This window comes from Dissoconium aciculare (genome assembly GCF_010015565.1).
Source record: "Dissoconium aciculare CBS 342.82 unplaced genomic scaffold K489scaffold_7, whole genome shotgun sequence".
NCBI lineage: Eukaryota > Fungi > Ascomycota > Dothideomycetes > Mycosphaerellales > Dissoconiaceae > Dissoconium > Dissoconium aciculare.
Window position 1 is genome coordinate 943019 of NW_022984957.1, and position 13481 is coordinate 956499.

Here is a 13481-nt window from a genome sequence, read left to right on the forward strand (position 1 = left end):
TGCATGAACGCAAATCCAGGAAGAGGAAAGCAATCACATTAGATCCTGCCCTGTCAGCCTCTCAGATCCAAGGGATAGTTGAGCAAGAGGAGGTTGAAGCACAAATAAGGGAGCAGATGCCAAGGGCTCCAAAGCGTGCTAGTCGGTGTAGCAAGTGTGGTTCCTTTGCTCACACCTTCAAACACTGTACAGTAGATTGAATAGTATTGTTATATAACACATTTAAGTCTCAAAGCAATCTATTAAGTATTGGTTGAGATAATCAGTGTTAAAGGTGGTAGACACGTAATTCGTGGACCACGCCGTGGGGTGGACCGCGCTCTGGTGTTTGACGTTAGGTGGTGACGATGAGCAAATCGATGACTCGGTGTCTGTTTCTGGCCAACAGTCAGCAAGTCGGCTGAACCTCACGCCCGTCGCCGACCGTTTCGGACTCTGTGATTGGTGGGGCGGGGATATCGACACCGTTTTATGTCCGTTCCCTTTTGTCCCCTGCTGCTGACATCTCTACTTCCCTCCCACCCAGACGACGCCTCTTCGTAAAGAAGCGGATGTTCATGCGAAAATAGACGGTTCCGGTTCCGGGCTCCGATCGCGACTATCACCGTCACAAGCGAGATCATAATATGAAGATTATATATAATATAGATAGCCTCTACATGTACATATTACCCGTTCAATCCACGATTTCCCATTCATCAACGACTCACCAACATCTACACTACACATCGTCGAGCGATAACTTCAACGATTGACAAGTCTGCAGTCTTACTACCATGACAGACAAACCACAAGCCAACGTGCTTGACACCACTCATCCTGTTCGATCCATGTCTGAATCCACATCCACTTCAAGCTCATCAAAGCCAGGGATCATGGGAGAGCATGCACCCGGGCGGCAGCTCGAAGAGGTCGAGGAGCCCATCATCGTCGAGAAAGAGACCGAGCCAGCGAGTGACTTTGGTACCAGAGTCGAACTCAGCCGTACTGTATCATCAGCACCCTCCGAGTATCCTGGACCCAAGCAGGTTCTCTTGGTGATGATTGCTATCCTTCTCAGTGTCTTCTTGGTCTCCCTGGACCGAACGATCATCGCCACCGCCATTCCCGCCATCACAGATGAATTCCACAGCCTCAGCGACATTGGCTGGTACGCCAGCAGCTTCATGCTCACATCATGTTGCTTCCAACTCCTCATCGGAAGGATCTTCACCTTCTACTCACCGAAATACGTCTTCCTGACCTGCATTGCTATCTTCGAGATCGGATCGGCGATTTGCGGCGCAGCGCCCACGTCTGTCGCTTTCATCATTGGACGTGCGATCTCTGGCGTAGGAAGTGCCGGGATAATGGCCGGCGCTATCATTCTAATGGTCAGCGTTGTGCCTTTGGAGAAGCGACCTGCTTATCAAGGGTTTTTCGGAGCTGTCTTTGGGCTGTCGTCCGTCATCGGTCCTCTCCTCGGAGGAGCCTTCACGACCAACGTCTCCTGGAGATGGTGTTTCTACATCAACCTTCCCATCGGAGCTGCCTCTGTCATTGCTATCATGTTCCTTCTCAAGCCGACGACTCCACCAAATGCAGGTCTATCGATTCGTGAGCAACTGGGACAGCTCGACCTTCTCGGCGAATTTTTCCTCTTCCCGAGCATCATTTGTCTGCTCCTCGCTCTGCAATGGGGTGGATCGACATACGCATTCAACGACTGGCGCATCATTTTGCTGTTCACTCTGTTCGCCGTCTTGCTCGTTGCCTTCACGATTGTGCAAGTATACAAGGGAGACAACGCCACTCTACCACTCCGAATCATGAAGAACCGCAGCGTTCTCGGAGCCATGTGGTTCACCTTGTGCTTGGCGGGCACCATGCTTGCGTTGGTATACTACATCTCGATCTGGTTCCAAGCCATCAAGGTAAGCTATCTCACAACGATGACCATTCTGTGCTCATAGCTGACATATCCTCTTTTCAGGGTACCTCCGCCGTCCAATCTGGCATCAACTCCATCCCGATGGTCCTATCCCTCGTCCTGGGCAGTATCGCCTCGGGCATCCTCGTCGGGAAGATCGGCTACTACACGCCTCTCATGATCGCCTCGTCCGTCATCATGCCCATCGGCGCCGGCCTGATCTACACCTTCAACCTGGACACCACCACCGGCCAATGGATCGGCTACCAGATCCTCGTCGGGCTCGGCGTCGGCGTCGGCATGCAGCAGGGCTCCATCGCGGCCCAGACGGTGCTCAAGAAGAGGGACGTCGCTATGGGCGTCTCCCTGGTCATGTTCACGCAGCAGTTCGGCGGCGCCATCTTCGTCAGCGTCGGCCAGAACGTCTTCACCAACTCCCTCGTGCAGGGCATCCTCGACCTCGACCTCCCCGGCATCACCCCCGGCCTGATCGTCTCGACCGGCGCCACCAACCTGCGCGGCCTCGCGACCGGCGAGCCCTTCGACGAGGTCCTCGGCGCGTACAACCGCGCTCTGCAGCAGGTTTTCCTCGTCGCCGTCATCTTGGCGTGCCTGAGCTGTTTCGGCGCCGCGGCGCTGGAGTGGAAGAGCGTGAAGAAGAACACTAAGAAGGTCACGGACAGCAGCGACGGGGAGAAGGGGACGAGGTCGACGTCCTCGCAGGAGTCGGAACGCGCGCGTGTCTAGACTTTTGTGTGGGCGTGGGTGTGCATGTCCCTCTTGTTTCTCTTATGATACCCGCTTGTCTCACGATTTTATCTTCTGTACCATTTAGTTCTACTGAGCGGTTTTAGCGCAGAGCGTGTGTGTGGAGGGTTGAGGATGTTGTCCTCCACCGACAACGACATTAGAGATAACGATCTGTCACGAAATTAATGAGTAATTGAAATACTTCAAATTTACTTCGCTCATGTCTTGTCTGTGTCACTATGCATGTGAGATCCTCCTTTCCAGTCGCGCCAAAGAAAAGGACAGAGAAAAAGAAATCCCATGTCTAGGTTTCTTTCAGACCATGCGAGATCTTGCAGGTGGTTTGGGCAAACGCGCGCGATTCTCGAAACATGACGCCATCGTCGGCGAAACCAGATCTCGAACACGCGTCCGTCTGCCTCTCTCTCTCTCTCTCTCTCACACACACACACACACACACACACACACACACATATCGATCGAAGGGTGAAATGATATAGAAGAAAGCCAGGACTACAGCTTGCTTTCTGCCATTCCTCGATCCCTTGTGAGAGGTTCTGTGCCAAGTTTTCCCTACCGCCGCAAAGGAAGGATTCAATCATGTTGTCATACATCAAAAAGAAAAACAAGAAGGAGATGCGTTCGTGGCAGACGCGCGCAAGCCAGCCCTGGAGCTACAGCAAGCACCAGAATCGTTGGGCGGGCGGACGCGGGCGGACGGGCGGCAGTTTTCTTCCACCGGGGCAGCTACCCCACGCTCTGTCTCCTTCTGCGCCTTTCCTTCCAAGCGCTCCAGCGTCCTCCGCTTGGAGAGAGAAATGGGCGTGCAGTGAAACATCATCATCATCCAACATCATCATCAATCAGAACATGGAAAGTTGGCACACACACACACACACGAACACAGACGCACACACATACTCACGCACATACTCACGCACATACTCACACACATCCGGCTCTTCACAGTATATGTTGTATCTGTGGATATATTACCCAGCACGCAATTTCCTGCTGCCCTCAACGAATCCATGATGCAGTCCACGGGTGACATCCATGCCCACCTGGGCACCCGCGATCTTGCTGGCTTGCTTGATTGCTTGCGTATCTGTTATCATCTTTCCGCCGTCCCGTCCGTCCGCCCAAACTGTAGTTCCGCCCGCGGGTGTCACCACCGTCACCTTCAAATTCATGATCAACCTGGGAATGAATGCAGTGAGATTCGGCTTCACCTGTGAAATGCTACAGTAGAAGAAACAGTTTCATATCCTAGCTTCTATCCGAATGTTACATGGCTCGCTCTCGGCTGCCGTCTGTCTGTCTGTCTGATACTTGCGCTTCAGGCGCACAAACACCACCACCATACTGCATCTCCGGGTGTATCTCATCACTCATATCATCTCGGTGATGACTGATCACTCGGGCTCTACAGCAGATGAGTTATTAGAGTCATCCCACCCGAGCCTCCATGGATCATAAGCCTAATAAGCCTAGAATGCCGATGAGATGCATGCATGGAGGTGTATCTGATGGCCGGCAATATGTATGATAAGTGAACACAGCCGTGCTGTTGATGGGAACAAGAGTGTCACCTCATCAATCCACACCGGGAAATGCCCGTTCGTTCCAGGGTTCCCACAGTTCCACTACCACCACCACCACCACCAATAATCTTTACACACAACACCTGCGTTTTCCACTACTCTGACTGTATTTCCTGTTTCTGTGCTCTTTGCACTTCTCTTCTCTGCTATCGCCCAGATATGGACATCACCTTCCTTTGCGTGCTTTCCATCTTCGTCGATCGTTGAGACATTCCTTCCTGAATTTCCTTGTATTCCCCTCCTTCGTTGATCATCCTGTCCCTTGACTTCAATGATAGCTTGCTTCTAGTTACCGACAGCAGTACATCCCCAACTTGCCTGCTTTTAATCATCTCTCACCTTCTCGCTCATCAAGGCTGGGCCTGAACTACCACTCATCGTCTGCGGACTGCTATATTCCCATCGCTGGTTTCTCTTTTCCAGCTCATTGCATTTTCGTTCATCACGACACTACTCGCCCGGCTGGACCTCGAACATTCCAAAATTTCCAAGATTGGAAGGTGCCCAGGTGGTGTATTTTCGGCAACACGACACTCACAATACTCCAATTTCTTCCTCCTTCCTTGAGAAGAGGCATCCATCTCGGGATAAATATACAATCGTCGCTTGCTTTACTCGTCAGAACGGAACCGTCTCATCGATGTCGTAGATGAGGACCCTTCAACATTTCCCTTGGATGAATGAGTGGTTCATGGAAGATGATCACAATCACTGAGTCGATGGACATGGCTCCGAGTGCGATGTTACCTCTCGTCTCTTTGGGAGTTTGTCCGCTTGCGCTAGGTTGTCTCGACTTGCTCGGTATCCCAGAGCAGCTGTGGAACCCGACTTGTAAGTTTTCTCCTAGGCTTCACAGTTTTACAGCTATACATCAGATATGGACCTGTTGAAGCTCACACATCATCACAGGCACCGTCGCAGATGATTCGCGCATCGATCAGAGCGTTCCAGAATCGCTTAACAACGACATCGACACGGCTTCATCGTCGCGCGACCACAATCAAGTCATTCCTCGAGAGCTCACTGTCAGCATTTCAAAACCCAATCATGTCGTCCCAACCTTTCTCCAACCAGACTATGCCCAGTGCCCACCCTTTGAGCAGGGTCCATCCGGTGAAGAGGAATCGCAGACTTATCAAATTGATCCACCTCCAGAGATTCCTTCCAGCGTTGCCCGTGTTGAAAAGCTGTTCCCAATGCTCAAGAAATGTTCCAACGCGCCCGTCGAAGAGGCTCTGGAGACCAACCCAATTTCCGAAACGGACCCTCCGACCGAGCAGCACGAGATCGTTACCATCACCACGTTTCCTAAGATCCTTGCACGCCCTATCATGAGGGTCGAGTCTTATGGTGGACTCAACGATACCAGAAGCATGACTCGCCTCGCCAATGGAGCTTCAGAGTCCATCACTCCTGGGAAGAGGCGACAACCACCGCATCATCACGGAGATGCCGATTCGGAAACGAGCGACATGAGTCCACAGCTTACGATACGGAATCTACCCTTTCCATCTAGGTCCCGCCGCAACGGTAATGTTGTCGTAACGGCTACCATTCAGGGTTCCGAAGCTTCAAAAGGGTGGACAAGACCTCTGTTCACGATCCTAATGGTCGCCTTCATTCTGTTTTGAAGTTATCATCATCATCATTTGATTCGTAATATTTAGTCAAAAGAAAAATCGGCCCAATATGCGATTTAAACACGATGCCATGCCAAGCAAATGCAAGCACAACTCCTAATCCCGCCTCACACTCTTGCGATATCTCCGCGGCCCAGCTTTGATCAGCTTCTTCTTCAACGCCCCGCGGATCTCCTTCTCAGCTTCCTCAGCCGACGTTGCATCTTGAACGTATTCGAGAGTGTGTTGCGAAAATCTCAGGATATCAACCGCGGCACTCCTCTTGCCGTTTGCATCTCCAAAGGCTTCGAAGAAGAAATGCCCGTCTCTATACAGCGCCGAGGCCATCTGACGAGTGGTGCGGCCCCACGAGAAGTCGCAATCGATAAAAAGCCGTCGAAGATTCGTGCAGTCGGCCAGCAGCGTGAACGCGGCGCCGACATGAGCCTTGAAAGTCCCACGACCATACGACCACTCTCGTATCGTAACGTCCCGAACCAAAGCCCGGTTCTTGGTCCCAATATTGGCCAGAAAAGTAAACAGGCCACTGCAATGTTGGAAGATCATCGGCTGCCCGTACAGGAACCCCATCGCCTCTCGCCGGACTTGCTTATTCACCGCCAGCAGCGCCGGGGCGAGCGGGCTGTTCGGACGTCGACCCTTCCTCTCTTCCTGCAGACGCTGGACTTCCTGCCAATCGTTGACTTCGCGCGACGGATCGACGAAGCCCGGTTTGATCGTCCGACGTTGTCGATGCCATGCCGACACGAGCGAGAGGCCCTCGGGCACGGCAAGACAGTGGTGGTAAATCTCTTCGCGGATTTCGGCGGGCAGGGAGAGGAGCGGGAAGACCCCTTGCGCTTTCGCCTTGGTTTTCTTCGGTGGCGACGAGGCGCTCGAGAGTCTCGTCGATCGATGTTTCTTCTTTCATGACGCAATGTTTGTCAGTCACGGTGTTTGACATGTTGAAGCGATCATGATGGAAATGGCTGGAGATTCGAAATGGAAATTTTTCCTTCTTCTTCTTCTTCTTCTTCTTCTCACCTTTTTTGACGGCGATTCTTCGCTCTGATATCCTTCATCGTCGTCGCCGCCGTTGTCGTCCTCGTCGTCTCCGATGTGACGCGCTTCGAAATATTCGTCGACGGCGTAGGAGACGCAGGTGCGCTTGCGTTTGGCTGGGAGAGCGATTCCTTGCTGATGACGAGCGACTTGTTGCATGATTTGTTCTGAAAATGCTTTGTGATCGTCGAAATGGGTTTAATAATGATGATGATGACGATGTTGATGGTGACAATGTTGTCGTTTCAATTCCGCAAAATTCTTTCCTCCCGATTCTTCTCTTGTTTTGTTTTTGTCTTTTTGGCTCTTGTTCGTCGTTCCATAAATTCCCATCTCGAATGCCCAATTATATACCCAATGCCTTTCTTGTTCGGGTTGCGATTATCGTTGGAGACTCGACATCCTTTTGCCGCATTCGGTTTAGATCCTAGGCTGCCATGCTAGGCTGCAGCGCGCTTGATTGGTGCGCTTGGTGTCCATGTGCAACCCTATAGGCGCCTTTGGGGGAACAGGCGGCGATGGCGGCTGTTGGTTTCGATGTGATGACAGAACAGTACTATTTTATCACCTACATATATTGCGCTTCTGTCCGCTACATCCGTGTGTAGGCAGAGTCGACATGCAGGAAAGTTTGCCACCATGCCGAGTCGCATCGATCTCGGATGATCTCTGAAGCAAGAGTTCACAATCTTGTCACTTCATTCAGTTGTTGCTTGGACTTGTCTTCCACCGCCACACACCTCCCTTGCCAATTTTCCCATCCGAATCAAACACAATGGGAGAACTTTCAGGACATCCACGACCGATTGTGCCGGTCAAGCGATATCGAACTCGCAGTTCGGTCCCCAAATCAGAGAAGGATGGCTTTGAGCTGCGGCAGGACCCCAAAGACGACAGCGATGATGGTGAAGAGGCCCGCAATGGATTGCGCAAGAAAGTAAGGACGACTCGTTCCTCACACCTGAAAGTCTGCGTGAGCTGTTCATGATGCTAACCTATGACGAATCGAAGAAACCAGGATTAAAGACACACGCGACATCCCTAGCGCCAGGACCCGCGGACGAAGAAAGTAACACCCATTCGTTCCTGTCCCTTCCCGCCGAGATCCGCTCCGAGATCTACCAATACTCCCTCATCGCACCCGACCCTTTAGCCTTCCAACCCGCCGGGACGCGGAAACTTCCCACAGCGGAGAGAGGATTTTGGAGATTTCTCTACAAGGACTGGGAAGCGCAGCAGCGCGAATACGCCCAACACGAGCCCCGACTGAACCGGCTCGCCCCCGCGCTCCTCGCGATCAACTCCCACATCCACCGGGAAGCCGCCGACGTACTGTACGGCGGCCAAGCCTTCACCTTCCAAAACTACGCCATCGCGTACTACTGCCTCTCGCGGATGGGCGCCGCGAACCGCGCTCGGATGCGCGCCATCAGGATCCTGGGCCAAGCCGCCCATGGCGCCGGGAGTCGGACGCGAATCGCGCCGGCGTTGAAATTGCTCGCGGACTGTGTCCAGCTTCGGAGTCTCTTCCTCGGGCATCGCTTCATGCGACCTCGCGATCCGCACGAGAGCGCGCGGGAGCTCTATCGGGACGGCTATCAGTTCTTCAGGGAGTTCGGGGCGGCGCAGGGCAGGAGGGATGCGGTGCTGGATGTTTTGGAGTTTGACCGCACGCATCTCGAAGACTGTGGGTTCCTCTTCGGCGCCCCGACGGCGAGCGCGAGCACGCTCCGTTCCGAAGGGCAACAGTGTGAACAGGCGGTTCGGGACCATTTACGGGCGCTTTTGGAACACGATGAACCACGCAATGGGAAGAAAACCCACGAGAGCAATAGGACCGATGAGAGAGAGGAATGAGCACAGTGAAGTGAAAGGACCCGGAGCACCGGTTTCACTCCATCCCGAGGCCTCGAGTACAACGTGAACTCTCGATGTACAACCATGCCGTCTGCCTGTCGACTTTTGATGAGGGTTTTCCCTGAATCGCGCCCAATGCTGCGGGAGGCGAGAGGGGTCCCGCCTGTTGCGACCCAATCGTGGTGCTGACGCGCTGCGCTCGGACGGCCATCCATGTTGATCGACCATGGCAGGAATATCCATCCGACACAAGCGCTTGTTATCTCGTCAAATACCTCACTCGAGAGAAGAACCAGAACGCCTCGAGCTACCATGCCTCCACGCATGCACACGCAAGGGAGATCCGCCCACATCACTTCTCCTCGGCAGACATTTCGAGCGGATTTCACCTGTTCAGTTCCATTCCTGGAACGTTAGGAAATGGTGAGACCCGCACTATCTCGACGGTCCGTTGCACCGCCCACACGAAAGCGGACGCCCTGCTCTGGTGTAGGCAGCGATCAATCCTCTCGCGAGGACAAGGACGAAGGAGCCGGAAGTGGAGAGAAAGAAGAAGAAGAAGAAGAAGAAGAAGAAGAAGAAGAAGAAGAAGAAGAAGAAGAAGAAGAAGAAGAAGAAGAAGAAGAAGAAGAAGACGAAGGAGGGCGAAGGGGGAGGATGGGCGCTCCGGAGACTCATTCGACACTCATTTACTCTGATGACTGATGTGGTACTTGCTACGCCGAAAAGAATGTCTCAGACAAATGAATGTTGTACTTTTATCTCTGCGCTGTCGCCACACACATACTCGCTGAATCGCCCAAATCCAACCGAAACACACAAGGAAATACAAGTCACCAACACACACCCTCATATCTCACGCTCCACCCGGCTTATCAGTATTCGACCCCAAGGGCGGGCTGGTCATGGTCTTCCTCCGATCCCACGTGAACCCGGCAAAAGTGCCCCTCTTGCTCAGCCGATTCGACGCCGTCGACCCGGTCAAGGACGAAAACCTCATCTCGGTGTTGCTCCTCTGCTTCTTGGCTTTTTTCGCCGTCTTCCGCTGCTGTATGAGCGGCATGAAACCCTGCGGGCCTTGACTCTCCAACATGTAGCCGCTGCAGCCCGAGTGTTCACCGCCACTGGTGTGATCGGTCGGGATGATTTTCCAGGGCACGCGGTAGTGGGCTTCGGTTCGCCACGAACGCAGGTGGTGTGCTCTGGCGGATGTAGAGGGCCCCTCTTGGTCTTCGGCCGTCGACATGGCAACTGCTTCAGCGAGATGCCGGCTCGGAGGACTATTGATTGCGAGCAGGAAGAGATTCGTGGGCTCGGTGACGTCCGTGTACCAGTGTCGGTGGCTGACGAAATAGCACAAAGCCATGAGGTTGGCTGCAAAGACTAACAGTAGCACGCAGAACCATCCCTTTTGATGATCCCAGACACCTCCGCTTGCGTATTGGAGAACACGGACGGTGGCATTGAATGGTTGTCGGACGCCCGCGGGATCTGAAATTATAGGGGAACTGAAATTCCAGTTCTGATCGAATGGCGTTCCTTCGACAGATTGTAAAAGAGTGCAGCCCGCCAATACCGCGATGGCCTCTGCCATCGATGGTAGCTTGGGATTGAGACGAGGCTGTGTTACCATAAATTGGGTCAACAGTCGAGCATTGGACGAATTGCCGTTGAATTGACCATCGTTCATCGATAGACCTGTAATGGCGAATGGTCAGCATTTTCAGCACGGGGGAACCATCATGTGAGTTGACGGAGATGACAAGGACAACCCGATCCAGTCGGAAAATAGATATAGGAGGTGAATACTCACTTCGAGCCCACTCGCCAGCAATATTTGCCCAATCTCTGTTGATTGTTGCATTTCCGGACGTAGTATTGACCTGCATACTGGAGCTGAAGGCGTATCGGTTGTCAGGGTCGCTGCAATCGGCGTCCATCGTCGCACCTGTGCTACTGGCATTGTAGTTGGTTGTGCAGTGAGGCGTCGTACCCACTTGAAGTTGACACAAGGAGTAGTATTGGCTAGTGTTCCTGCCCTCGGTGTCTTGGGGACCACTCTTTCCGAGGACGAATATTGTTGGACGACCCCAGGTAGGTACACCAACGGTATCGTTGACGAGAGTGTTGTAGTCTATCGGAAGCCTCGGGAATACAGGAGCCAGGCGCATTGTACCGTATTTCTCTCCGAATCCGAAGACGTCGGCGACCGCAGAGCCTGTCGCATACGGATCAGCTTTGTTCGTGTGATTGATCAGAAACGGCTTCATGTCTTCTTCGATCAGTGTTGCACAAAGGACGTTGATAAACGGAGAAGGTACTGCAGCTCTGATATGATACATCGATCCATCTGCCTCGATTGGTTGCATGAGCGCATTCTTGGGATCGATTGCAGCCTGGATGACACCGATGTGCGGCATCGCCATTGTCACATTGTTGATGTATCGTGGTACTGTCGAGTTGAAGGTCTTTACTTCTTGTTGCTCAATCCACGGCGCACTGATGGTCGTATTGTCGTTGAGTAGCGCGAAGCCTTTGGGGCGATTGGAAAGCTTGTCACCGGATTGATTCTTCGCCTTGAAGTCCGTCCAGGCACTAATGTACCCATAGTAATTATGATACGCCATGGCAGCGTGTTCCATCTGAGCGCAGGTATCGTGAGCATATTTAGGGTCGTAGTTCGCGGTGATTGGCGTCGCGCACGATTGCTTGATGAACTCTGGATTGGCGAATTGTGATCTGACCACACCCGCCATATCTTGATGTTGCCAGGTGGAGAGCCTGAGCTGAGGTTGGACAAGAGATGTGGCTGCTGAGGTGTACAGCATGGAAAGGACTGCGGTGAAGAGGCATACAATGCCCAGAAGTGTCGGACCAGCATATTTCACTGATTCCCATTGAGTGATGATGGTCCCAGGTTGCCTAAATCCATGTATATCGTTAGTATTAGTTATCGTAGAAACGAAGCACCAGGTCAGACACCGGAGTGCATGAGGATCACTTGGCCATCGGTGTGACCGTCCGACTTGACCGGCTCCTGTCTTAATTCGTGTGTGAAAGATGAGTTGCGGCACTTACATGATCCATGTTCGCATTGTCATTTCGGAAAGAGTGATGCCCTCGGCATCCTCAAGACGGATCGATCGGCGTGCCAAGATCTGACCAACAAAAGCGACCATGACGGTCACAAAGGACATTTCTATCATTTTTGCGAAGAAGGAGGTCAACGTGGCTGCAGCGGACGGCGAAAGCTTTCCCTGATTGCTACTGACGGCACGCCCCCAATATGGACCATTCAGAGCGATGGCAAGAAAGATGCCCGAGAAGACCGCACAAAAGATGGAAAGAGTGAATGCAACGACGGAAAGCCATCCTCCGAGATTCCTCTTGATTGGACGTGTTCTGTGGTTTTTGGGTCGAAAGGGAGCAAAGTCTACTTGACCGTCCTGTTCAGCGTCGTCTTCGTATATCGTTGGGGCACGGTTCGGGCTATTGCGATCTGATCGGAGAGACTCGGTGGGTCGTATAGGCTTTTGCTGACCGAAATAGCCGTGATAGGCAGTGTCTTGGGTCCCGTCAAAGGTGGTTGTCCTGCCGGAAAGTACGCTGGAGGATGGTGTCAACGATGTTTCTGCCACAACCTGACCCTCCAGACTGTTACGAATCCTCGGCGACACATGGGACGAAGCTCGTCTGGCTGGTGATCGACGCAATCCAGCTTGAAGGGTTATGCCAAGACCGTCACTCAACTCGCCTGATTGTGGAGTTGTGAAGGAAGCCTCGGGCTCGGTGACACTTCGAGACAATGATTCGGTGGAGGATGGTAGCGAATTGATTCGGGTATATCTTCGAGGGTATGAAGTTGATGATCTCTTGAGCGAATGTGCGATTGGAGGGATAGGTGACGTGACTATGGCAGGCGAGTCACCTCCCGGCCAGCTTGCAGGTCGTTGTTCGTTGTCAGAAGGTATCGGCGGTGACTCTTGGCCAAGAAGAGCCGGAGATCCATCGGCGCTCATGGCTGGTGAAGCATCAGCAAGAAGGCTGCGATGTTCCATGTCGGAGTCCATGATCTTGCTATGTAGAGATTGGTGAGAAATGACATGTGTCACAAGGAAAGCGAAGAGTCGACGATAGCTCGGCCAGGCAGACGACCTGTAAAGTGTTCGAGTTCGAGATGGGATCGGTCGTTTGAGGCATTCAAAGATCTTGAACAGAAGGTTAAGAACAGCAACAGTGAAGTTATTGTAGTTGAATATTCACCGCCGCCAACAGAAGGCACATTGGCGGGCCGCAACCTTCTAGTCAGCCACGGGCAGTATCAACCGTCCCACACGGGATGCTAATACTGTAACAAGTGTATTCGTGAAACGTGAGCTGTTAGTTGAAAATATTGCACGAGAAATCAAGCAAGAGCAGGACCTGGAATGACCGTGGCGTTGATTTGAGGAAAGGACCATCTATATCCATCTACCTAGGTACCCACATACATTACCTCCAAGGTTAGTAGGCCTGGGCTTTGACTGATGATCGTAGAAGTAGCCTCAAGGCCAACGACTTGGGTGGGGAGTTTAGCTCACGACGACACGCGAGCATCTTGCTCCTTGGGCATAAGAAGTGTGCTGCTGCGCATCAATACTTGAAACATCGGAACACCAACATGGTACTTTCGTTGGGTAA

General features: G+C 52.7%; 5 protein-coding genes across 5 annotated transcripts; 3 read left to right on the forward strand and 2 right to left on the reverse strand.

The window, feature by feature from the left end:
* The first annotated feature begins 681 nt into the window (after positions 1–681).
* K489DRAFT_380991 (MFS general substrate transporter) lies at positions 682–2859 on the forward strand. Its single transcript, XM_033605006.1, has 2 exons — positions 682–1913; positions 1973–2859. The coding sequence occupies exons 1-2, from the start codon at positions 777–779 to the stop codon at positions 2654–2656; spliced, it is 1821 nt and encodes a 606-aa protein (XP_033459281.1). The 5' UTR covers positions 682–776; the 3' UTR covers positions 2657–2859.
* Positions 2860–4769: 1910 nt separating this feature from the next.
* K489DRAFT_236881 (uncharacterized protein) lies at positions 4770–5791 on the forward strand. The gene is made up of 3 exons (XM_033599853.1): positions 4770–5094; positions 5173–5439; positions 5489–5791. The coding sequence occupies exons 1-3, from the start codon at positions 4944–4946 to the stop codon at positions 5596–5598; spliced, it is 528 nt and encodes a 175-aa protein (XP_033459282.1). The 5' UTR covers positions 4770–4943; the 3' UTR covers positions 5599–5791.
* A 208-nt stretch (positions 5792–5999) lies between these two features.
* K489DRAFT_321137 (uncharacterized protein) lies at positions 6000–6776 on the reverse strand (the record flags this gene model as incomplete). The annotated part of the gene is made up of 1 exon (XM_033601515.1): positions 6000–6776. A coding segment is annotated over one exon (777 nt), but the record flags the coding sequence as incomplete, so codon positions are not given.
* Positions 6777–7719: 943 nt separating this feature from the next.
* On the forward strand, positions 7720–8801 carry K489DRAFT_410577 (uncharacterized protein; the record flags this gene model as incomplete). The annotated part of the gene is made up of 2 exons (XM_033607719.1): positions 7720–7881; positions 7956–8801. The coding sequence occupies 2 exons, from the start codon at positions 7720–7722 to the stop codon at positions 8799–8801; spliced, it is 1008 nt and encodes a 335-aa protein (XP_033459284.1).
* Positions 8802–9457: 656 nt separating this feature from the next.
* On the reverse strand, positions 9458–13228 carry K489DRAFT_339788 (uncharacterized protein). Its single transcript, XM_033602251.1, has 3 exons — positions 11880–13228; positions 10615–11723; positions 9458–10499 (listed from the first exon to the last, which is right to left on the reverse strand). Exons 1-3 carry the CDS (start codon positions 12869–12871, stop codon positions 9658–9660), a joined length of 2943 nt encoding a protein of 980 aa, XP_033459285.1. The 5' UTR covers positions 12872–13228; the 3' UTR covers positions 9458–9657.
* Between the last annotated feature and the right edge of the window lie 253 nt (positions 13229–13481).

Excerpts from the sequence above, each read along its gene's own strand:
- K489DRAFT_380991 (XM_033605006.1), top strand. The coding sequence starts at position 777 with ATGACAGACAAACCACAAGCCAACGTGCTTGACACCACTCATCCTGTT. Across the intron at positions 1,914-1,972 it reads TCTGGTTCCAAGCCATCAAG|GGTACCTCCGCCGTCCAATC; the intron begins GTAAGCTATCTC and ends TCCTCTTTTCAG.
- K489DRAFT_236881 (XM_033599853.1), top strand. The coding sequence starts at position 4,944 with ATGAGTGGTTCATGGAAGATGATCACAATCACTGAGTCGATGGACATG. Across the intron at positions 5,095-5,172 it reads GCAGCTGTGGAACCCGACTT|GCACCGTCGCAGATGATTCG; the intron begins GTAAGTTTTCTC and ends ACATCATCACAG. Across the intron at positions 5,440-5,488 it reads GATTCCTTCCAGCGTTGCCC|CGAAGAGGCTCTGGAGACCA; the intron begins GTGTTGAAAAGC and ends CAACGCGCCCGT.
- K489DRAFT_339788 (XM_033602251.1), bottom strand. The coding sequence starts at position 12,871 with ATGGACTCCGACATGGAACATCGCAGCCTTCTTGCTGATGCTTCACCA. Across the intron at positions 11,724-11,879 it reads ACAATGCGAACATGGATCAT|GCAACCTGGGACCATCATCA; the intron begins GTAAGTGCCGCA and ends ACATGGATTTAG. Across the intron at positions 10,500-10,614 it reads TGCTGGCGAGTGGGCTCGAA|GTCTATCGATGAACGATGGT; the intron begins GTGAGTATTCAC and ends TCGCCATTACAG.